At 43.1% G+C, this 25,101-nt stretch overlaps 1 protein-coding gene across 50 annotated transcripts in view; it reads left to right on the top strand.

Annotated features, from left to right (window-relative positions):
* Positions 1-25,101, top strand: part of LRRFIP1 (LRR binding FLII interacting protein 1) — a 147,453-nt gene that overhangs the window by 86,936 nt on the left and 35,416 nt on the right. For 8 of the 50 annotated variants that reach the window (XM_082395954.1, XM_082395933.1, XM_082395918.1 and 5 more), the window contains exons 4-13: positions 2,919-2,966; positions 4,587-4,631; positions 5,257-5,307; positions 8,273-8,311; positions 11,865-11,918; positions 14,177-14,239; positions 16,356-16,433; positions 17,808-17,852; positions 18,995-19,060; positions 23,876-23,965. The exons of 7 other annotated variants lie outside the window; for them this stretch is intronic. In XM_082395954.1, coding sequence (XP_082252080.1) covers positions 2,919-2,966; positions 4,587-4,631; positions 5,257-5,307; positions 8,273-8,311; positions 11,865-11,918; positions 14,177-14,239; positions 16,356-16,433; positions 17,808-17,852; positions 18,995-19,060; positions 23,876-23,965 — 579 coding nt within the window. The remainder of the gene's footprint in view (positions 1-2,918; positions 2,967-4,586; positions 4,632-5,256; positions 5,308-8,272; positions 8,312-11,864; positions 11,919-14,176; positions 14,240-16,355; positions 16,434-17,807; positions 17,853-18,994; positions 19,061-23,875; positions 23,966-25,101) is intronic. 35 more of the 50 variants (XM_082395963.1, XM_082395960.1, XM_082395961.1 and 32 more) reach the window with 25 other exon arrangements.

The raw sequence follows: 25,101 nt of genomic DNA, 5'->3' as shown, positions 1-25,101 counted from the left end.
AGGAGATTATTACATACTGATTTAAAATCTGAGTAAAAAAAGAAAACGAGGATGTAACAGTAAAATCCAACAGCTTAAATAAAACACACCTGCCTTCTATCCCCAATATTCTCTGTTTCCTAGTATTTTGTAAAAGCAGCTGAAGTTTAGAAATAAATGCACTGAGCAGGCCAGACACAGAAAATAAAGAGGAAAACAACCCAGTCAGTGACTCCTGATCCAGCAATAACGAAGGAAGGAGTAAGCGGTGCCCTGAGAACTTATAAAAAGTGTTTACAGTGAGTCTTTCCCAAAAATGAATTGTTGTTACTTACGACACCTGTGATAGCTTCGTGTTTACAAATTTATTTAGTTTATAGATAAAGAAGAACTGTATTTGTCTTTGAGAGCAACTAAGAAAATCAAAATAAGGTGACTTAATTTCATAGGTTAGAACATGCCAACCCTTTAAACACCCTATATCAATAAATTTAAAATTCTGGTTTTGGATTCCTTTACCAGCTACAGTTCCAAATTGCCTTTCCTTCCTGCCCCCCTCACTCTGCATAACTACTGTCCCTCAGAGTGTTAAGAAACCAGTTAAGTAGGTGCCAGAATCTATTTGGACTTTGTTAGTTTTTGCAGGGTCCACTTGGAAATGTATATTGAAGCTAGAGTTCCAACCCGTACATAGAGAATCTAGGTAAGAATTTCATAGGTAAAAGACAAGGCTGGGAACCATCACAGTATCCGATGGAGCAGAACATAATTGCCTAAAACCTAGACAAGGGACTCCTATCTGGTCATTTCCACTTTGATTCATTCCCATCTGGTGCTGGATCGAGATTATTTTCTTTTTACCAACTCACCAGGGATGCACCCGTAGAACTTTGTCAGGATGGTCATTTGTATACAAAGTACAACTAGAGGGAGAACAGGAAACCCTCCATGGGAGAACAGATACACATTTTTATAATAAAGATGTGTCCAAGGGAGAGGAAGGCTTTCCTTGTCACTAAGACTCAGGAAACGGAAAAGGAAGCAGTAAGGCTCTGTTCCAGCCCATCAGCTACATCCATCACGGTTTTTCTCCTGCGGAATCAAAGCTGTTTCTGAAAGTCAAGCACTTCTTCATTCGTCTGGCTTTTGCTTCCTTCTGCATGACTCACTGGCTAATCATAGCAGTTTACGTTTGCAATATCGTACACTTTCTAGAGTTTGCTGTGCTGCCACTGCTAGCTAACACCAGGACTACTCGTTAACCGCACTTAACTGTTTCCAAGGGTGTCCTCCCTCCATGGAATGGCATGGAGATGTAGCTGTAGAGTTACAGCAGCTGTTTATAAGGCCACCTGTGGACTCGAGGAAAGACTTTAAATACTGATTCTTATTTTTGTCCTAAAAAGAGCAATAGGTAGAATGCAGTATTTGATATGGGTATAGAATTGGCCAAAAAGGGAAATATGGAAATAGAAAATCGGATAACACAGACTTCTTTTGGAATTTACTTTTTGTCAATTTCTGTAGGCCCCCTCCTTTTTAAAAACCACATTTTCTTTCTGTCTTTGTAATTAAGCCATGAGATAAAGGAGGGTTGATGGCATCAAATTTTCACATCTGGAATTTCACAGTGAGAATGGGGCTAACATGAATTGAACGCAGAATAGCTTTAAGCCGTTGCATTTCACTTAAACTGATGTTAAAACATGACTTTAGGAAGTGTTTACGTTTATTTCCTTTCTCGATTTATAGTCTAAGGAAAGGAACTTAACAGAAAAAGATTTGGCTTATGTGCTTCGGATATTAGGGTTCTGTATTGTTTGAATTTTTAAAGCATTGTTAATTTCTCCCTCCTGATTTTCTTCTTCCAATTTTCTACTTGCTGCCACCTCTAAGAGAAAGGGGCAAGACCATCGAAGAGCCACATATATATTTTAAATCTGGCCGCCCTTCAAAATAAATGGAAACTAAACCAAACATAACAGTAGCCTGTTTTGGTAATTGTAAAACAATTTCAAAAATTGTCGTGTACTCTAGCATCCAATTTTTTTCTTCTGATTATAAGCTTTTCACGTGTAAGAGGAAAATCCCATCTATGTCATACGATAGGGGAGGGTTGGATGGTTGTTTCTTGCTTTTCTTATTAGAAATTGAGGGAAAAGTGAGGAGAACAGCAAAGCCCCATTATTTGAGTGTCTACCTGGGTTCCCACCTGAATTTGGAATTGCTGTATTTAGTAACAGTAGTAGCCACCCTGAATCTGCTTTTCTGTTTCCAACTTGGGCCATTGCGGTTTAGACAGGCAAGCTGAAAACATGGAGGTGTTGGCTAAAGAAACACCAAGCAGAATTTTTCTTCCCTGGGCCAAGACCTCTTCTGCAACAGCCTACTTGGTCATCTTGCCATCAGTGGCATGTTATAAAGACGTCCACAGCCCAGAAATTCTCGAGGGCCTAAATTTAGCATGGCTATCAGATAGCTGGAGCAAGTGTACCAGAAATCTAGGGGCAGCACACCATTTCTCCCCCTTTCCTCTGGTGTTCTCACTCCTGTTGTAGCAAGACGGGAATGGCTTTGGCTTCTCTTAAATCGTGCTTTATTCCTGCAGTACACCTGCTCTGAAGGCATGGACAGCTTTATAGAGGGGCTTGAAAGCTGCTGGGCTCAGTTTGGATTCCTGGTCTCTCCGAGGCCACCCCCTCGTCCCAGGACTGCTTTGTCCTGGGCTCTCTTGTCTTCCCCGAGGGAGCAGGTCGGGAGGCTTCACAGGCTCACAGGCTGCCTGGGGGGCAGAGCCTGACCATGTGCTTCCCTGCTTTGCCTTGGCATGCTACCTTGACCCTGAGGCGAGGCAACAGTTTGGAAATGCATGTCAGAACAGTGTCCTATGCGATTACCGGTGCACTTCTTGCCTAATTTTCTTTCCCTTCTGTCTGTAGAAATATTATGGGCTGGATACAAAGTGGGGCGACATCGAGCAATGGATGGTAGGCCTTGAATCTGATTTTTAAAAGCTTAAATGGTTTGTAATTGGATTCTTCCCCAGTTTAATTACGTGGCTAGATCCCTGTTGCCCCCTAATTTAATACTGAGCGATTTCCTGCTGGGCGTGCTTGCATCTGGCCTGGTTGTTTACGTCCCATGTGAAGCCTGGTTAGAAGGGGCCCTGGCCAGGCGTTGGTGTCAGGTCTGTTCAGTAGCAGCTGACTCCTGGAGCTTCCAGGCCAGCGTTTGTGAGGGTCTCCACCCCGACCATGACCCCGATCTCCTCTGCAGTGGACTCCCCACTGGGGACACTCAGGCTGGGCCTGTGCCCCCGGCACGAGAACCTTCCCACGAGCATCCGGTCCAGCCAGCTCTAGTTGGAATCCAGGGGGACACGTGATGCTGCGTTTCCTTCACTCACGATTACAGTCAGCTGCCCGGTCACCCCATTCCAACCTCTAGACTTCGCTGCTGGGTACCCACCCCCACCCCCGTCAGCTGTGCCTGAGAAACCACTGTCCTCTGGTGAGAACATTCCTTTACCTTCTCACCCTGTTTCCTGGCACGACTTAGCTGTCCTCCTTAGTCGGTTAAGAGCTGGCCCGCCCCTCACGATACCCCTGTCCTTACAACCCTCCCAGGGGGAGATCTTGCCCCCTGGCGGGAGGTTCTAGAAGAGGGGGTATTCCAAGAGCTGTCCACTGGTCCCGAGGGAGCACGGCTTCATGCCTCCTCTCATGAATTCATCCACCTGAGCGCTCCCCACCTCTTCCTGTCCTTGTCACCTTGCTGACTGGCCTCATGGACATCATCACATACCTGTAGCACTTGAGAACCTGGCCAGTATGGAACTGTCCTATTAGATGTCCCTGACACATAAAATAATCTAAGGGAGCATAAAATTACCTAACATTTAGAGATCTGTGTATAATATAAAAGAAAACAGTTGTTGAAATATAAAGAACACACAATTCCTCTATTTAAAAAATTATTAACTTCAACCTCTGTTATGTGTAAACCATCATTCTAAGTTTATATGGCACAGGCAGATGTATGTTTATCAAATCGTAAGACACAGTTAAAAGATGTGTCAGTGTTTTATATACCACTGAGAAAGAAAAAAAAAGTTGCTAATTATAATCATGAGCAACTTTGATGATAAGATATGCCCCGACTTCAGAGACGTCCAAATGCAAAATGGAGCACCTTAGAATGCACAAGATATAGCAGATAGGGTGGCATCCGTATTGGATCTCTTACGAAAATGATTTCTCTTCCGATTCCTGAGGAGAAGTGAGTAAGGTTTTGAATGTAAGAAGAAAAGTAGGCTGATTTAAATGGACCACGTTAGATTCAGAAAAAATTAAGACCCTGCTTTTCACCCAACGCACACTTGTTTTTAAAGCCAAAATGAAATATGCCGATTATTTGTGTGCTTAAGCCCCCCACCCACTTTTAGAAGAAAACATTTTCCCCCAGTGGTTTAATTGAAGCCTTTAAGCAAAAGCAAAGAAAATATTTGTTTGACATTTATATCAGAAATACTGTATTATGGAGTATCTAAGCCTTCTCCTGTGTCTGCCCCTAACCTTTCTGTGCTGTTTCCTCCGTTGCTTTGGTAGGAAGACAGTGAGCGCTACTCCCGTAGATCCAGAAGAAGCACGTCGGTTAGTACTGTGTTCATTCATTACCTCGGCGTTTTGACTGAAGTCTGATTTGCAGTGTTAATGGCTGAAATACATAAATTGTCTCTCTATCCATCTATCTATATGTATATACATCTATCTATAGATCTGTATCTATATCTATATCTTAATGATACTTATGAAAGAAATTAACTAACACTGATACTGTTACCTAAACAAAGACTGTGAACTCAGCTTTTAGCATTTTGACCTGACTTCGGTGAGGGGAGAGTGTTTGAAAATTTTCTGAGTATTAATATATTCATGACGGTTTTAGTGCTTTTTTCGCTATTGAATACCCATGAATAATTTGCAGAGTAATATGCATTAAGCTACATGTTTGTAGGTTACCAGCAAAGTGAACACCATCACTGTAATGAAATTAAAGTCGTGTTACCCAGAACCAGTCTTCTGTTAAACAGAGGTGCACAAACAAAGCCCTTTTGGCGAAAACCCAGGCTCACGTGCACTGAGATTTTCAGAGGGGCCTGATCTGCCCCCCTGCCGTGTGTCGGGTCAGCCGCTTCCCTCTGAGAGCTGATCATTGGTTTCTCTGTGTCTGTTACATCGTCTCCTCATGGTTGTTTTCATCCTTTCTTTTTCCTAGGCATCTGATGAAGATGAGCGCGTGTCAGTGGGTAGCCGCGGAAGTCTGAGGGTCAGTAACCAGGATGGTTGAGTTTGCATGGTACAGTCTGCGTCCACGTTCCTGGCCCTTCCATCCCTGCATTCAAAGTTCTTGTTCATTATCCCTGTAGCCTTACATAGTCAGTATCTAACTAAGGTGCTTATTTAAAGTCTATTCAATGGTGGGATGTCTCTTTGTGATGTAGAGAGATTATTGCTAAGCGTAAGCAGTTTTGTTGTGTCTTCCTCCCCGGAGTGGACGTCCTCATTTCTTCATGTTGGTCCACATCACAAAACTGCCCCATTTAGAGTAAGTTGCCTCATTGCTAGCATGGTGAAGGGGATCATGAAGGCTCATTCTGTCCTTATGGAAGTCCACATGCTCCCCAGCAAATTGGAATCTCAGTTAAAGTAACTACAAGTTAAAGTAACTATTATTCAGTGATGTTTCCTATAGCTCCTTGAAAGCTGCTGTAGGCTGCCGGTGGAAAATTGGAGCACATTGAATCCATCCAGGCTGGGGCCTCAGGAGCCTTTCCTTTCATCAACTATAATGAAATCTCTTCATCACTGACAGCCTGATGGTTGATAAACACAAATACACATTTTTCCTTAAACATTCCAAAAAGCTTCATAATTATACTTGAAAACATGGCATGCTTTGGGAAGTGAAGTAGAGAAAAATGTGTTTTGCTTAGTCCTTTAAGTCAGTGAATTAATCTGAGCGTGTCGGTGTAGTTTAACCACTGGATTAAAGCTGCATCTCTCTGCTGGTAATAATTCGGTCTCAACGCAGCCACTCCATTTTACTGAAGGACTTAATCACCGTGGCAATTAAATCGTGATATAACTCCTAGCCTTCTTATATACGCACCAAATGTACATTTAATTTAGCTGTTTATAACAATAAACTAGAAAGGTGATACAGTCAGCCTTCCATATACCCAGGTTCTGCGTGATTCAACCAATCACGGATTAAAAATATTCGGAGGGAAAAAGTCCAGAAAGTTCCATAAAGCAAAACTTGAACTGGCAATTATTTACATAGCATTTTACATTGTATTTACAACTATTCATGTAGCATTTACATCGTATTAGGTATTACAAGTAATCTAGAGATGACTGAATGTGTACAGGAGGGTGTGCGTAGGTTATATGCAAATACTATGCCATTTTATATAAGGGACTTGAGCATCTGCAGATTCTGGTATCTGGGGGGGTCCTGGAACCAACCCCCGCAGATACCGAGGGATGGCTGTACACTGTTGCTTTGCCATTAACAATTGTCATTGTCCTGAAAGTGCCAAAAGCATATCCATCGTGGTTTTGCCGGAAAGTTACGGTTCAAAGGTGAAGTCAGTTAAAGAGCTTCCTTGCTATTTGAAACTTTCTCCTTAGCCATGTAGTTGTAACTTCCTCACATGCCCTCTGACATGATTCACGCGAGAGGAAGTAAGATTTATGTAACCCAAACATTATCAATGCAAAACTCAGTTTGCAGAATCTGTAGACAAGGGTCAGAAATTATAGCTGTCCAGCAGGCGCAGGAGGAGGTCGGGTCCTTGAAACCAAGTGAAGAAGATACCTTTTCCAGGAGAAGGGGAGTGATCATGTGAGCACAGGACTCACATGACCATTGGCCAAGACGTCGGTGAGCTTGACAAGGGCACTTTTAATGGAAATAGTGTGGGCAAAACCTGACTGTTTTGGGCTCAAGAGAGAATAGGAGAGAGACTGGAGAAAGAACCCAAACTCTGTTTCAAAACAGCATTTTCCATCTGCGATCCTCCTTGAAATTGTATTCAAGATTTTGTTTGTACTTGCATTTTTCTGGGAAAATAATCTGTCACTTTCTTAAGATTCTCAGAGGGTTTCCTGATCCCAAAGAGCTTAAAACCATTGTATTATTAGTGGTTGTTTGGGTGTTTATAGCATTTATTTCATTTTCAACGATTTTAACCAGAAATGAGCTAAATTTCTGTGCTGGACACCATTCTTTGCCAAGATACAAGCCTATTTGTTTTAGGATATAAAAGTTTATGGAGGAGCTCCACAATTAGGGTGCTAAGTAAGAGACGGGGAGAAGGTGGAAAGTCAGCAGTGGATGGGTTTTCGTCGTTAGCCGGGTGGCGTGCTCCCCTGCTCTTCCCCGTGATGCACTTGATCTAAAGAAATAACTCTCTTTAAAAATCACAGACCTTGAGAACTTGGATCCTGGGGATAAGAGTCAAACCTTCTAATCTTTACAGACATAGAACAAGCCCAGAGCAACGAGGAGGCCTGCTCAGGGCCAGGGTCCTGTGACAGCATCAATCCCGAAGCCCCTCGGGGGCCCGGAAGTGGCCTCTCCTGGTTGGTGGGCGAGCAGGGTTCCCCTCTGCGCCTCCCCCGCCAGGGGGCTCATCTCATTCCATCTCTGCGTAGGGCCAATCTCTGCTGTTTTTCATATTTTAATATTCGGAAATCTTTCGTTTGCAAAGTTCAAAGACCCTATCTTTTATCTCTTGACTTTCTCAAAATACAGGCCCTCTTCACTCCACTGACAGTGATGATAAACCCTTAAAAATGGAAGAAATTTTTTTTCTAGCGTTTGTATGGAATTCTCAGAAAACCTAGATTTAGATACCATAAGTACTTAATTTTCTTTACTTAAAAATTGAGAGTGACACATCTGTTGACCTTTTGCCTAATGTAAATAGAATGTTTCAGGTAGAGGAGGAGAAAGGATTGCTCAGACTGCTTCAGATTCCATGAATTAGAGCAACATCTGCCGTGGAAGTTTTATTTAACGCTAATGGATTTTATGGTGATGCTAACGTAATTGCATTTGTAAATCCACACGAGATCCTAGAAGTCATGAAAAAAACTTAATTTCATTAAGATTTTCAAGATTGCCTGTTTTTTGTTTTATGTTTCTGTTATGCCTTACGTAGCTTTTTAATTGATTTTGGGCAACTCTTTTCTGTTGTTTTTCTCTTCCATCCCTCCTCTGACAGTCGCAGCCTGACTTGGAGTACGGGGGTCCCTACGCTTGGGTGAGACGGTTGGGCAGACGTGTGACCTGATCCTAATAGTGTTGCATGGGAGATAATAACCTGTGGCGTTTCCACTAATCTCATGAGCCTTTGTACACCTTTGTTTGAAAAGACACACATGCCACGCACCTGTTCTTACCTGGGGACTGAGAGCCGGAGGGCAGGTGCACACACCACAGCGAGCTCTCTTCTCCCCGGAGCCTCCTGGGTACAGCTCTGACCCTCATGGGCGGGTCTGGAACCCAGGTGTGGGTGCTTGACCATCTCCCTCACCCGGCGGCCTGTGAGCACCGCAGTCTGCCAGGCTCTGGGGTAGCAGCTGCAGACACCAGATGGATGGGAAAGATGGTGTCTTCTTCAGGGAACTCAGATCAAGAATTCCCAAGCCTCTACATTTCCTTTAAGAGATTGAATTTAAAGTCATTTTATCTAATGAAAAATTTATTATTTTCTAATCTGTATCCTTTCAAATTAAATGTCCCAGGTGGCTCTTTGGCCAGAAAGTGCTCTTTGAGAAAGACCCCAAATCCGGTAACAAAAACGAAGCCTTTAGATTTAAATTCAGAATTTCCCTTCTTACATCCATCTAGAAGAGTTTGTACGCCTTATGCCTTCTGAAAACCTGTAAACTTAAATTACACTGAAAGGAAGAAAATGTAATCTCACCAGCATTAATCACACTCAGCATTAGAGTGACTCAGCACTGAAATTATTATAGCGGATTATCCACTTCTTCGCTTGAAGGACTTTTTCCAAAAGGATTTTGTGCTTCATTCATTCCATTGCACTGAAAAAATATCTAGCAAACTCCGGTTTTTAAAGTATGTTTTTACCCTTAAGATGATGGTTCACAGGACCACACGTCGGCGCAGCACGCGGGTCCCCGGAGTCTCCCGGTGAGGCTGCTGTCCTCCACTTTAAAACTAAATTGAGTGCATCGGGGATTGCACTTCAGAGCTGTGATTTTGCCTTTCTTATTTTGTTTCCCATCTCTAATGCCCTTGAAGGTGCTCTGTCTTTTGACTCAGTAGAAGAATACCTAAAACTATTCATTAAAATAATAACAGTTGCCTTTTGCATGGTCACGCGTGAAGTTGGTTATACTTTGACAGCACTGCATGTAGCTGTTAGCATTCTGACTAACCACAAGCTACCATTAGAATAATTGGTTTTGATGGGACATTTATTCCTATATCTTGCTTATCCTCTTTTAGACAGTGCTGATTGGTGAATGTCTTTATTTTGTTCTCTCTCAGAGCAGTGCTTCTCAATGTTACTATATGTAAGATTCACCTGGGGAACTTGTTAAAATGCATATTGCCGGGCCTCTGGGTATTCCGATGTCCTAGGATGGGAAGCGCGCCCCGTGCCCAGGATGCAGGTGGTCTGAGGAGTGTTGAAAAAAAATTCTGTAAAACAAAGCTAGGTGAACATCCGAGACCTGACTTAAGATGAAGGTGATATATGCCTTCAGTGGACTTTTTATTCTAATGTTGTTACAGTTAATTTTCAACTCTCCTTATTACCCTCTTATGCCACTAAAAACAGCTCCACCCATCTGAATTCAACACAGAAAAACTACCCAAGAGGAGAAAGTTGGTGTGTTCTTTAAGAAGGTCAAAGTACTTCTCACTACAGAGATGTTGTTGGTGAGGTCTACAGATTTGGGAATACGTCGTAGGGATACATTCTCTATGACAGAGTTTCATTACAACAGAAAAGTGTGGATGTTCCACAAAGCCTTCAAAAGAAGGGTTTTTCCTGCATTTTCGTGGAAGGCCAGGAGAGAAAGGGACAACTGAAGGAGGGCATTTGCTCTCCCAACCTTCACCCACCCTCTGCTTTACGCTGCAGGCTAAATAAGAGAATGAGAAGATCAAAAAGGAAAAATCCATCTACAGCAGTATGTATTTTATAAGCAACAGTGGAAAGCCAGAGGGTTTATATATGTAATACATTTTTCTTCCTTATTTATTAGCAAGGTAAAAATCATCTAAAATTGATTGATGTTAGCCTTCAATATTAATTTTTTCCAGAAACTAGCTTCTAAACAGATATCAAAGGAATAAGACTGAGGTCTGAAATATACAAGTCCTTGACATGCAAGATTATTTCTCTCGAGAGAGAAAAAAAGGAAATTAGACTGAATAAAATTCCTGCCAATCTCCAAAGGTTTTTTACTATCAAATTTATTTCAGAAATGTTTTAATGTACTCATAGTTTTAAATTTTAATTTTGAAGGATTTCTACATACTCTTTTTCATTTAGAAACTTCGAATAGACTTGCTTTTGAATTGTAACACAAGTAAGTACACAGTTTTATAGCCAGGGTTTCATGAATCTGGATTTATAATCTGCCTGGAAATCCATATATTTATTCTTCATCAACGTCACAGCTGCATAATATGTGCTGAACTGTCTCCCCTCCCCCAAACTTTTAACAAGGAAACGTATCCTGTCCTTCCTCAGTACCTAGCACTTACCCATACAGTCGGCACTGATCTGGGCACTCGTTTTAATCAGCTTTAATCCTCACAATGGTCTTGTAAAGTATTTATTACCATGCATGTTTTCACAGCCAAGGAGGTAGAGGTTCCAGTGGATTAAATAACTTGCCTAAAGTTATATGACAAAGCTTCTACTTGGAATCTGGACTCAGGTCCATGATCCCCTGGCATCTCCTTCCATTTTTAGCAGTTGTGGGGACTGCTCCTCCTTTTTCTGTCTCAGGAGCTGGTTATGTCCCTGACACTTGGCAGCTCTTATCTTGAATCAGCAGAAATTTCCTTATAGATGAATGAGAGCAGTTCTAGAGCCCGAGCTTTGGCTGGGAATTGGAAAGAGAAGGGAGACAAACATATGCTTAACTTAATCCTTTTTTCTTCTGGAGAACAAATTATGAAATCATGAAATATGTGCTCAGATTTCACTTTGAAAAATAAAGTAGGAGGACTGGATGAATGAAAAACTGATAGAGAGGACATACTGCCATGATAGACATTTTTTCCGTGATGAACGTTTGCATTTAATTATAAATTGAGTAGAAGCTCTCTCTGAATATTCTGAATACCGCTTCATAATGAGCCGTGGTTTTTAAGGCCTTCCTGCTGAACCAAGAACCAAAGACGAATTGACTCAGGTGGAGGTTATCAGCCCACGTTGCCTGGCGTCCAGGCTCCTCACAGGCTGGGGTTCCCGCATCACCAGCACAAAACTGGAACCAAAAACTGCCGAGGAAAGCAAGTGCACCCAGGCCCGTGCGCCTCACTCCATGGGGACTTGGCACTTCCTCCCGTCCCCGAGTGAGTGCCCCCTAGTCACCAGTGACACTAAGAGGGTGATGTGATCCGCCGACGGGGCTGGTTTCTCCCGAGCAGATCAGGAGCGTGGAGGCAGCGGGGGGGCCTGCCAGGATGTGTGCTACCCTGGCCGTGTCCATCCGCTGCACTCCAGAAACTCACTTTATACCCGGCTAACTCTTCCCTGCTGATCTGTACCTGTGTCTGCGTTTGTATACTGATGTCCGTTTTTCTCCTTTTCTTCGCTGAAACAGACAAATGGTTATGATGGAGAATTATCACAGCCCCTGAATAGAAGATCTGGCAGGGTTAGTAAATTTGCATGACACGAAATTCAAACAGGCTGCTGCAAAGCTTTTTTAAAATATCGCTACATTTAGCTTCTTTGGTTCTTTTCTGTGTTACAGTAGTTCTCTGTGTGTGTGTGTGTGTGTGTGTGCATGATAGAATGAAAGCTAATGTTTTTCAGTTGGTTAGCAATCTTAGACTGTTCATCTTCTAACATTCTAACTGTTAGGGTAAGAGATCGACATTGAAAGGAATCTCTTAGGTATTAAAAGGTCGAATTAAGTACTAGCTACTTCATTATCTTATTGCCCTGGGTGGATGTGTGTAATGTGCATATGAAGTGTATTCCACCCGCAAATATACTTAAATTCAACATTTCCACTGTTGTCCACCTCTCATTTGTAATTTCAAAGACACGTACCCTAGAGCCTGTGTTTTGCTGAACACTGATGCTCGCAGTGGTCATAGCTCCAGGGCAGGAAGCAGAGGGACGCTGTCCGGGGGGGGGAGAGAGAAGAAGAAATGAACCGATAGCAGGGCAGTCAGGAAGAAGTGGGGGAGGTCTCAGGGTTTACCAAGGAGGTCATTGGGGATTTCAGATGGTTAAACCAGATACATTTTAATTCAGTTTCCTGACCTGCTGCAGATCTCTTATATGTTACATTATCTAAAATCTTCCTGTTCCTGCATTTGCTTCATTTATTTTCTTGTAGTGATAAATTTTACTAGCTGTATAAAACAGTATTTCTTTTCATTTACCTTAATTATATTAAGCAATATCATATATACGTTTAAATTATATTTTCAGGTTTCAAAGGTTTAACGGGACACCCTCTTAGCGTTCTGAAACTGCCTAGTCCGGTTTTACCTTCTCGTTTCTATTAAGGATTGCATACACTTCTGTTTCAGCTAAGCTCTTCTCGTTCCAAACTAAAAAATCCTCCCAGTTTAAAGGCTGTGTCTTCCTATTTATGTTGCCTTTTGCACTGACAGCCTTTGGACTTTCTCAAGCTCTGTTATGTTTTTCCTTAAGGTGATACAGCACTCCGGGGACAGAAGCAAGCAACGTCCATTCTGTTCTTACAGGATGTGGACAGTTTTGCTTCCTGTGCTCAGCATCCCTGAGGGCTGTTTAGTGCTGGCTTTATAGGGCAGGAGGTCTGATGGCTCCCCACTGCTTGTTGGGGTTAAATTGACTAGTTAGTAACTTTTCACCCTCCATGCATAGTTTCACCATATCCATCACAAAGACTCATAGTTCAGAGTTGGAAGTTACTTTAGAAGTTCTTTAGTCCAACTTCTACCCAGTATTACATTCTTCTGTAGAACATCCCAAACATGTAGTTGCCAGCATGTTTGTGACCATACAAGGTGGCATCAAGCTCTACATCGTACATATATCCATATATTTTAATCTTTGATTTTTACGTTGTAACGGTAGAAGTGTGCCTTATGATTTAGTTAAGAGTAAGTAATGCCTCTAGAAATCAGATACAAAAGAACTTGATTATAAAACTGTTCACCACGGAGTGAAATTGGATATAAAATTGATTTAATAAATAATCGAGAAATACTGGGTTGGCCAAAAAGTTCGTTCGGGTTACAAAAACCCAAACAAATTTTTTGGCCACCCCAATATAATGATTGAAGGACCAAGTAACGTACTTCTAATGTAGCATCTTATATAGAAGCAGAAAACTCCAGGAACAGTGTAAGGATGGGCTTGGAGAAAAATTGGATGGGAATGAGAAATTTCATAGACGTCAGAAGTACCAGTCTGTGGGCAGGAACAAGATGGCCAGACTGATGATGTCTGTTTCCTCCCTGGAGCTTCGGGGCTGAGCTGTAGCCCTCAGATGTGCTGGGCTGAGGAAAGAGTGAAAATTGTGCAATAAATGGAATTTTAGTTACCTAAGAAGAGATGTCATACGGAAAGTCTAGACTAAGAGGTTATAGATGGTCCATCATGAGATTTAGTAAGGAATTACAACTAATAATAGCTAAATTTAAATATAAATAGTTAAATAATGATAATAGTTAAATCACACGACCTCACTGAGATATAAACACTGAAAAGTAAAACACAGCTTAGAACCCCTAGTGGTTAAGAGTTTCTGCTGTAGTAGAGGGTATCAGTTCTCTAGCTGCCTCGGCATTCCTGGAGTACTAATACTGGTTTGGTTGTGTCATTCCATATTTGCCTTTTGACCAGGACATGTGGTGCTTTGGGGAGAGTAAGGAAGTGCTCATCACTTACCTTGTCTTCTTTGCTGCTCAGAATTCCAGCTACGGCGGTGACAGCAGATTCTCTACTTTGTCATCATCCAGAGAGGACACCTTGGTTGGTTTCCATTTAAATCTTTCACATCCTCTCTGCAGAAACTACAGGTTTTGTAGCATGCAATCCTGTATGTGTAAATTCCACTCTCTTTTCTCTTCGAATGTCTATTTTATGAAGTCTCATTTGGATAACTGTTAAAAGTCCATTTTGGGGTGGTAATTAACATGATATGTTTAATTCAGATTTAGCCCACTCTCTTGCATTTGAATTCAGATTCAAATGTTTGAATACAAATTGTGGTGTTGAATTAGGTACGGTGAAAGAAAGTGTGTGGCTGTCTGGTAGTTGGGATTAATCAAAAGGGAAAGAAGAAAGCCCTGAAATTCTTTCCTTGAGCATTCTTGAAAGCAGAATTACTTTGCAGGGTACATGCATACTTGGGGCAGTTTCACAAGGATGGAATAGACTTGGAATGAAAATCAAATCAAATCCAAAGGTCCACACAATAACATTCCTTCCCATACTTTAAGAACATACACCAATCTTGATAGGCAAATATTTCTCAATTATTTAAGAGCCCTAATAGGTAAGGCTTGTTTATCCTACCTAGGTGAGATTTGTATTCACTCAGCAAACATTAGGGAACTAGTTTAGGTAGGAAAGTCACAGAGACAAGCAGGTGAGTTAGGTCCTCTGGAAGCATTTACTTCTAAAACAGTAGACAGAGCCCCCCCCACCACCACCCCTCACACTAGTGCAGAAACTGATTTTGCCAGGAAGTGTCATAACAAAGAATGTCAACTGAATCTTAAAGAATACATAGGGGAAAAGAAAGAATAAATAGAAACTAACCAGGTAGAGCCACAGTAGTCTAACTCCTAGTCCTTGCTTTGTCCTCACCCCTGTCGTGCCTCATCCCCGCCCCCAACTTTCTACTCCTGCTGCATGGGGAGGGCGGAAGGGGGCGCTCCAGACATTGCCAAAGCTCCTCCCTCTTCCCAAACTCCCACCGCTGCCCCCCATAATAACAAATACTCCAACCCTTCCTTCCCCTAGTGTGTGAATTCTGACTGAATATAAGATCAACTGTAAGCACCAAAGGATTGGTAGGTTTTGACGCCGTGAGTTTTTTGTGTACCATGTGCATTTTCTTAATTCAGCGGGAGATTTTGCTGTTGAAAAGAGCACTTCGTCATTCAGAAAACTTTACTTCCAAGCTTAGATACTTTCTGTAAAGTAGAACATGGTGTTAGTTATCTAATACTTGGATGTGAATTATTCACCAAAATTAATTGACAAAATGGCTTCTACCCAGGGCATTCTCCCAACCACTGGAACAAGTTTCAGGGTTTGTGTTCAAATATTAGAAACTTTCTCCCTGCCCACCCCAGGATTCCACTTGCCTGCCCCTCAGGTCATTCTGGTGCACCTGATCCAAGGCATAGGAACAAGAGGCACAAGTTACGGGATCTCGAAAGGATGGGGAAATGTCTTAGGGTGCCACCAAGTTACCTCAACAGAACTACTTCATCCCCTTCAAGGGCTGCCCTGGGTTTGTGTGATCAGTAGAATACTGCTGACATGGAAATCTGAAGCAGCTAGCCTCCTCTTCAAGGGTCCTTTAATGTGGATAGAACATTTTATTTGGGGAAACCGCTAATTTATATAGTAGTATTCCCCAGAAATCTCGTATAGACTGTTGGTCTCAGAAATGTACCACTGAATCTGTCATGTCTTCTATGAATCCTGAACACATGTGCATTATGTAAATACCTAACCAAGCCCGAGATCATCTCCAATGAAATATTTTATTACATAGAATAGAGGTTACTATCTCTGCAAATTCCTGATTTTGAGTTTTTCCCACCAAACTGTAAAAATTAGAATCTGCATTAGAAAGACCTTCAAAACCCCACTGACCTTGCTATCAGTTCAAATTAATGAAACCTGTTTTTGCCTGTGTGTAGACTCACAAGTCCTAATTTAGTCCCAGGTAATAGTTTTGTTAGTTAACTGGACTGTCTTTATTTCCTTCCCCTCATTCTCTCTTCCCCACAAGTGCATGTCTTTTACCGATCTTGTTGCAGAAGTCAGTTTCGTGTAAATTGATGATGCCTTTGAGATGAAATGAAGCTGTGAGCCTTTTTCCCCTCCGGCCCGTTTTCTCTGATTACAGGGACTTTCCTGCTCCGACTTCGGGCTTCTCAGTCGTGGCCTTGCTCCCAAACCCCTGTCTGCCCAGAATGGAAACCGGGTCTGTCCTCCTCCTTTTCACATCATTCTTCCCTCTTCTTTCCTTCTGCTGTCACTTGACTTGCTGATTAAATGGACGTGGATGCTTCAACCTCCTCCATGTGAAGTCCAAAGAGCAAAGCTTAGTAGATGTTTCAATTGGCTTGAGTAACTGGCTAAGACTTTTCTCATCCTTTTAAAGCAAATCAAAAATAATTTAAGACCTTATATTTTTTTTTAAAAAGGAGTTTAGGAAAAAGGAGACTCTATTAAATGTATATTTTCAAAAGCTCAAGTCCAAAAAATTGGTCTCTTGGGTCTCTCCTCCTTTTCCAGCAATTGTTCCCCATTTGGGGTTTCCTTTGTTTTTTTAAAAAAACATTTTTCTCCTGTAAATGTATCCAGGAAGCAATTTGGAAGGCTTTTGTGCATAATCTAACTCCTCCGTCTTGGAAAGTGGGGAGAACGGCGTTTTTTCTCTGACTCGCTCTCCGCTGTGTTTCCTGTTTGTACAAGGCCGTCCCCGAGGTGCTTGCCCTTTTTAGCTCCAGGTATAGGAGTCCTGTTCTCGTAGGACGAGGTCGGAGGCAGAGCTCCAAGAACACATCACGTTATGGAGGTTGAACTGCCACCTCCCTGCATCGTCCTGTCCCTTGCATTGCTGAGTGATTCATCCCTGTTCCTGCATGTTCCCTGACCAGCTCGTGGGCCCCCTGCCCTGGGCTCTCCGTGGCCTCTGCCGGTAAACAGGTTATAATGCTATTCGGAGGTGAGGCTCAGGTCACACCAGCGAGCTGCCCTTGTGTTCCAGCACACCCCGCACAGGCTCTGTCTCTGTTTGGGTGTGGGTTCCCCTGTGCCAGAGGCGTGCCAGCCCTGGGCAGCTGAAGTCCCCCTACAGCTCCTTTGTATCTTGGAGGCTGTTGGCTGGGATCCTCTGATAGAAGCAAACAGGCTATTCCTGCTGCACTGTTCTGTGGGGAAGTCTGTGTATTAACACCCCCAAGTGCTTTCTTCACCTGGGATTTTGAGTCGTGGGTTTGGGCTCTTGCTGGTGTCGTTGACGTTTTCACCATTCTGTCTCGCTCCCCGACCCTTTCTTCTAGGAATGCCTGAAAAGAGATGCCCAGAAAATAGCCATATTTCAGAGGTTCTGGGGAAGTTCACTATTTTTAAAGTTAAAAATCACCTCATGTTTATTTTTCTTGTAAATGTGGATTTCCATCTATCAGAGTTATTGAAGGCATGGTGCCTTTGTGGACTTCTTTTCCTTCTAACAGTCGTACAATAACTTGGCTGTCATGATCACCAAAAGCATCATGATTACCTTGTCACTCTTATTTGTTGCTGTTTTTTTCAAGGGTTTAAAAACCTGCCATTTGCTTTCATCCTCCAGCCCTCCTATATGTACGGCGCTGCCCGGCCGGCTGGGAGTTACCGGGTGCGTGTGCTTCCCACAACCCCTTGCCCGCTCCTGCCCCCTCCACCCGTCCCCACCCTCCGACTACCCCCCCCCGGCCCTCAGCGCGCATGCGCGCCCCTCCCCCACCGAACACCTGCTCTGAGTGCATTGGACTTACCTGTTTGCAGCCCTTCTGGGGGGTGATTTACCCCTTTATGTGGAGCTTAACACTTGCAGCCCTCCTTGGCCAGATCTGGGGTTTATTTCTCCTGACAGTTGACAATAGCTGGGGAAGACACGTGTTTGTATAGGATTGTTAGGCAGGAATAAAGTATTGGCCACATTTACTCAATCTATTGGCAAAAAGAAGGATAGCTTTTTATTGCTTTGGTAACCTTAACAGATATTAATCCATTATGTTATATTATCTTGGAAATTTCCAGTTTTAAATACTAGGTACTTATGCCCTGCAGGAAACTTAAGTATTCAAAGTAGCTATACTCTTATTGTTAATAACTTTCTGAATTTCCATCAGATTGCACACTTACGAATTAGATGTATAACTGGTCCAGCAAACCCGCTGTGTCCTCAAGGAGAAATAGGGAAAATTAAAGTTCCATTCATGGTATTGTTAAGTTCCTATTTACCCTCAGTGATTAATTACATAGGATTTTCAAGTTAATGAAATGTTTTGTTCTCTAGTTAGCAGTTCTTAAAGAATTTTAAAATAATTGAGCTATAATCAACATGCTATTTTTATTACACAGTCACTTCATATTGGAGTAACTTTCTAAGCATCAACTGTGAGGATGCCATGAGAAAACTCAGGATATTTGAGCCATCTGCTCGTATTAAATCTAGATTAACAAGTTTTTACTTAGCAAGGACTATTTTTCAGAGTCATAGATTTAAAGGATCTATTGGAGATTCCATTGCATGCCAGTTGGTTGACAGCAACTAAAACTTCTCTCTCTTGGACTTCTGCACGACCCTGTTTTTTTGCTGCACAGTCTTTGCCTGTGGAGGTGGTTTTGAGCCTTTCTTGCATGTCTTCCATCGTGATGTTTTTCAGGACGTGTTCCTGGCATGTGTCACTCTTCCTTAGCTTACATTTCAGTGTTTCCTGCGTGCCGATGGAGAGAGGAAAGGTGCCCTGTCCTGACAGTCTGTTTTCGTCACAGGCGTCTGTGTCAGATGAGAGCAGTCTCGGTGGGGCTCGGCGGAGCAGTGCCTGCGGTTCCCACGCTGTAAGGCACTTTCGTGTTTCCCGAGCTTTCTGCTGCATGACCCTGGGGTGACTCTCTCAGCACAGCTTCAGCCCTGGGAGATAACTAACCAGAGTCATAGGGAGGAAACACTGTCTCATCCCAGTTTTCCATGGTAGTAAGGGTCATGGATAACATAAGTCATATAGCCTTTGGTGGTTAGTTTAATGTCCTCACTCATCAGTTTATGTTGAGGTCAAAGGGAGAAAGAGTCATCTTAATTGAGTTTCATCTGCTCTTTCCCTGCAACAAGGGATGAAGTGATCTTATAATAATAAGAGGAGTCAAAGAGTCAAAAGGGAATTCAACAGGCCACAAATTATTCTCACCTCTGAATGATCGAGGAAGATGAACAAATTTAAGGACTAGAATATTACCCATAAGGAATTTCCTTTTTTTATTTTGTTGTCTTTTCACCTCTTTGAAGGATTTGAAGTGATAGGGTTTCTCAATAAAGGTGCAGTAGTTGTACAAGAAATACTTGTTGAATGAAAAAGACGAGTGAATGAGTGAAGGATAAAGGTAGACAAAATGGGATCAGCCCATGGAAGTGAGGAAACTGGTTGACCTGTCCTGAGGACCAGTTGAAACTGGGCATTGGACCCAGTCAACCCTCCCCAGGGGCAGATGCTTCTGCATCCTGAGGCTCCTGCACAAATCCTAGAAAGATGCATCCACGTCCCACATGAACTATGATGGCTTAAGAAATACTTGAAAGTGCTTTTATAATTTTGCTTTTGGAAGTAATTGACTACTTAATTAATTGGCTAAATGATCCAGCTTTATGATTTATTGTATTTCTCCAGTCATGAATATTCAGGAATTCTTATGAAGTAAGCCAGGGTAGCCTACAGTTTTCTTCAGAATGTAGTTTTTATAAATATTAATTACAATAATTGATGTTACATGAGTTTTTAAAAATTTTTATTGGGGTATAGTTGGTTTACAGTGTTGTGTTAGTTTTAGGTGTACAGCAAAGTGAATCAGTTATACATATGTCCACTCTTTTTTAGATTCTTTTCCCATATAGGCCATTACAGAGTATTGAGCAGAGTTCTCTGTGCTATACAGTAGGTCCTTATTACTTATCTCTTTTATGCGTAGTGGTGTGTATGTGTCAGTCCCACGTAGCATGAGTTTTTGTTGACATCTAATTGAACACTTGCATTGAACAATTTTATATTGCATAAAATTTTAATGCAGTGGAACCCGCTATATTAAGTCTTTTTCCCAGTTCTTAAATATTTTTGTAGGCCCTTAAAAAGCTCATAAACCATACCTAATGGATGAAATAGCTCAGGCCTATAGGACGGATAAAATGCAACTAAATGATTTTCTTTTATCAGTAAGAGGCAGCAGCCTAATTCTTTAAGAGAATGGGTCTTCCCAGGCACCAAACCAGAAATTCTGATGTCTGGCGGGATGTACGTCACATAGATTCTCTTTACATGTTGCCTCTGTAGATGGACTTTTTCAAGTAGCTGATTCCTGACCTTCGGGGCACTGTGACAGGCATCGCTGATTGCTCTTTTGTGTAGCAGTTATTTGGTGCTTTAAACCCTCCTGTAGGAACTGCCTGGGCGGTATGGCTTTAGGGAGTTAGGAAGTAAAAGGTCTTCTTGTCCCGACAGCAGAATGCCTAAAATAGGGCTCACGTCCCTGGTCTCACACCAGGCCGAAGAAATAAAAGAGAATCAAAAGACATTTTTTTTCTGCACCTAACGCTGCACTCTCTTGCAGAAGGAGCACAGCATGCGTTTGCTGGATTAAATGGGACAAATTGAACCCCGGGGTAAAATCCCTCAGAAGAGATCTCTGGGCCATCAGCTGTGTGCCAGCCACAGATCAGCAGGCCTAGTGGGAGGGAAGGTTCACTGACCCCTCATCCTTTCCCATCTCCGCCCCACCCCCAGCCCTCAGGATAGCCCTGCACGGGGATGCGGAGTTCCCCACGCCCAGGAATGCTGTCTCCCCAGGCTCTCTGTGCAGCTAGGAGCTGTGGCCGCTGACAAATACACATACAAAAATGTGAGGACACTGCGCCTTGGGGGTCCCTCCTGTCCTGACCTGTAGTACTGTGAGCTGAGTCCAGGCTGACCCCAGGCCTGCCCAAGACAGTCCTGAGCCCACTTTCAGAGACTTGTCCCCATCTCCATTCTCCCAAGAAATTAGCCTCAGACACAGTATGTGTTTACAATTAAAGGACTAATTACAATTACAGTTAAATGATTAAATGACTAGTTCTTGAAAGTAGAACGGTTTTGCTTCAAAACCTTTCTAGTCTGTACCTTCCTTACCATTAGTAAGCTGTGTGCATGCTGTAGGAAGGACTCTTGGCCGTGTGTGAAGTGACCTTCTTAGTTCTGACCCTCTGGGAAGCGGTCATCACCACCGATGCCACCTGGTCCAGGAGCCGTGAAAGTTGTTTCTAGTAGAAAGTGACAGCTTGAGAAAAGCCCAGCTTGTATTCTCTTGCATAATCCTCAGAACCTGTGTGGTCAGTGTCTCTACTTCATGACATAGATGACAAGATATGTAACTTTCGCAAGGTCTCATGGCCGATAAGAGATGGACCCTGGACTCAGATCTTGCTGTTGAATAACATACTTCAGTCCACATTAGCCACACTGACTCCAAAGTATGGGCGACTCCAAAGGTGCCACATGGACCACAGTGACACAGACTTTACGCTTATTCTTTTCCACATGATCAAGTCAGATCAGATGATTTGAGACTCAGGAGTTGGGGAAACTTGGGTCAGAGATAAACCGTATTAACAACCATCTGTCATATCTCAGCACCGTAAACCAGGACTCGAATGACATAGGATACAGTAGGATTTGTCTACAGGGGGAAGTTTTCCTCTCTCTTGTATCAGCAAACCCAAAGGCGAAATACTTCTGCTTTAAAGTGCTGACGTTAGGTGTTTTCCTCTATTTTGAAAAATAAAGCTAAAAGGTGAGGCTAGTAATGCTGGTAGATTTCTTGCATGTGCCATACGTGGCAGTGATTCTTACACACAGTGTATGTACAGCTGTATTATCTGTGCATCTGAAATAGCATCTTGCACCTAAGTGTAAATACACAATAAATATTTATCCAACATAGGAATGAGTCCAGGCAAGATGGGTCTGGGGAATTTGCTCATCTTGACCAAGGCTATTTACAGCCTAAACTTGAAATGATTCATTCAACAAGTATTTCTCAAGTACCTACTGTGTGCCAGGCCTCGTCTGGTCGCTGGGGATTCAGCAGGGAACAAAATAGACACAGACTCTGCCCTGGGGAATTCCACTCTGGTGGAAAAACAGGCAAACTAAACGATGGTATTTACGATAAGGATCACGAGCGCCCCTGAAGTTTTGTGGCCCCATATAATTTGCAGTAGGAATGATGCCCGCGGGTCTCCAGGGGGCCTGGGGGCGGGGAGAGGACAGTCAGCACAGGCCTCTCAGACCAGCTTCTCAGTCTGCCAGTGTCTGTGGTCCTAAATGGTGTTCAAGTTCCGCCTCCCCTCACCCCCTCCCCCCCGCCCTGCCTTGTTCAAGAGGAAGGTAAGATTTTTTTTTTTAAGGTCTCATGAAGTGCTTTTATTTTATGATTTTTTTCAGATATGTACATATTTTTTTTAAAACATCTTTATTGGAGTATAATTGCTTTACAATGTTGTGTTAGATTCTGCTGTATAGCAAAGTGACTTGTAGTGAGGTGGATGGACTTAGAGTCTATCATACAGAGTGAAGTAAGTCAGAAAGAGAAAAACAAATACCATATGCTAACGCATATGTATGGAATGTAAAAAAAAAAAGGGTTCTGATGAACCTAGGGGCAGGACAGGAATAAAGACGCAGATGTAGAGAATGGACTTGAGGACACGGGGCAGGCTTAAGGGGAAGCTGGGACGAAGTGAGAGAGTGGCATGAACATATATGCACTACCAAATGAAAAATAGATAGCCAGTGGGAAGCAGCCGCATAGCACAGGGAGATCAGCTCGGTGCTTTGTGACCACCTAGAAGGGTGGGATAGGGAGGGTGGGAGGGAGATGCAAGAGGAAGGGGATGTGGGTTATATGTACACATATAGGAAGGTTAGATTTTGTTGTTGTTATTGTTGTTAAACTGAACATGCATTTAGGGCTATAACAAATGTGAATACAAATCAAAGTTAAGAGGGCATAGCCTCCAGATACACGAGTTGCTGGTGTTTTCTTTACTAGAAGAGAGAAAGTTTAGGTAGATGGGTAGACAGACAGATGTACACGCAGGCCCCCAAATAGAAGGTCCTGTGGCACTTTTAAAAGCCTTGCCTGATTTTGTGTTAACCCTAAATCTTATTTTGTATTCACTTGCAAAGATAGTAGAGAAGCACACTTTTGCATTGCCCCAAAGCCAGCCCCGCCTCGTCCCGCTCTTCAGGTTCTGTGCTGGCAGGCAGCTCACGTTCTCAAGACCTGTCTCTTCCTCATCGTGGAGGCGTTTCTGCGCAGAAACTAGGTGTCCTCCACACCCCAGCTGAACAGATGCTCTGTGTTACTTTCTTCCTACTAACCAAGAATTCTGTGTTCTTTTGATAGTGTGATTAAGTTTTGTGTTCTGAGTGGCCACATGTCGAATGTGCTGGGAAGACCCAGCCTCCTTTCCCAGGGCCGGCCACCGGCCGCACTAACCTCTCCTTCCTTTCTGGGCTGCGCCTGGCTGACCTCACAGCTAACCGGAGCCTTTGTCTCGTGGCCTCCGTTCTCCTTGCATCTTCGCTGACCTGTTCCTTTGTTTCTGTCTGCGTGTCCCGCGGCCAGCTGGGTGGGCAGCCCTCGGAGCACGGCGGCCACTTCAAGTCCAGCTCGCGCACCTCCTCGAGAGCCAGCTCGGCGCGGGCCAGCCCAGTGGTGAGTGGGCCTCTCGCTCTTGCTGCTGTCCACTTCCTTCCTTCCTCCCTCCCCCTCCCCTTGGACCCTTCACTCCTCTGTCGCCTAAGAAGACCCCTCCACCTCCAAACGCCTGGACCGGGAGAAAGTAGGAAGGCTTTCCATGATTTATTTCAGGTCTAAGCAAAAACAGGATCGGGGAAGATGCTTCCAAATTTAGAAAATGACTATTCAGTGAGATCAGAATTGCACTGCTCAGTTTGTCAAGGACCGTCTAGGAAGCTGCTGACAGCGCATAAGAGATGGGGGTCTCGCTGGGAGGAGGGAACTTTGCGCAGTGCGGGAGAAATGTCGCCATGTGCCTGGATGTGTTTTTTTTATGATTTAAAAATTTGAAGGCTTTTTTTGTATTTGTCCCAGTTAACTTATTTTTTTTAAATTGGAGTATAGTTGATTTACAGTGTTGTGTTTTAGATGTACAGCAAAGTGAATCAGTTATACATATACAGGTATCCACTCTTTTTTAGATTCTTTTTCCATATAGGCCATTACAGAGTATTGAGAAGAGTTCCCTGTGCTACACAGTAGGTCCTTATTAGTTATCTATTTTATATATAGTAGTGTGTATATGTCAGTCCCAATCTCCCAATTTATCCCTCCTCCTCCTCCCCCCGCTTTCCCCCCGGTAACCATAAGTTTGTTTTCTGCATCTGTGACTCGATTTCTGTTTTGTAAGTAAGTTCATTTGTACCATTCTTTTAGATTGAAAGGTTCACTTTTAAACGTTTTGTTTGGAACGTTATCTGTTATTGGAGCCCAGCGGTGTTTTAGGATAAAGTATCGGCCTGCGAGTGCCACAGCACCCCTAGCTCTATTCCATCCCCCACTGTCCCGTTGGTCCTCTGTTCAGTGCCTGTGAAACAAACGACAGAGCTGCTCTCCTGTTTGTCACCCGGCCTGAGATGACCCAAGTTCTGCTTCCGAAAACAAGGGGTCCTGCTACCTAGTCTCCATCATTTAAGTCTCATTATTGTGTGTTTTCCCCATGGTCTTTGGAATTTTAGACAATTTCACCGCATCTGATGCTTTGTATGAGGCAACTGTATTGTTCTCTTGACCGTAAGGGATTGGCAGGGCACATCTGCCCGGGGGACATT

This window comes from Balaenoptera borealis (assembly GCF_965194805.1).
Source record: "Balaenoptera borealis genome assembly, chromosome: 6".
Lineage (NCBI taxonomy): Eukaryota > Metazoa > Chordata > Mammalia > Artiodactyla > Balaenopteridae > Balaenoptera > Balaenoptera borealis.
Note: the sequence above shows the minus strand (reverse complement) of the source record. Positions and strands in the feature narration are given on the sequence as shown.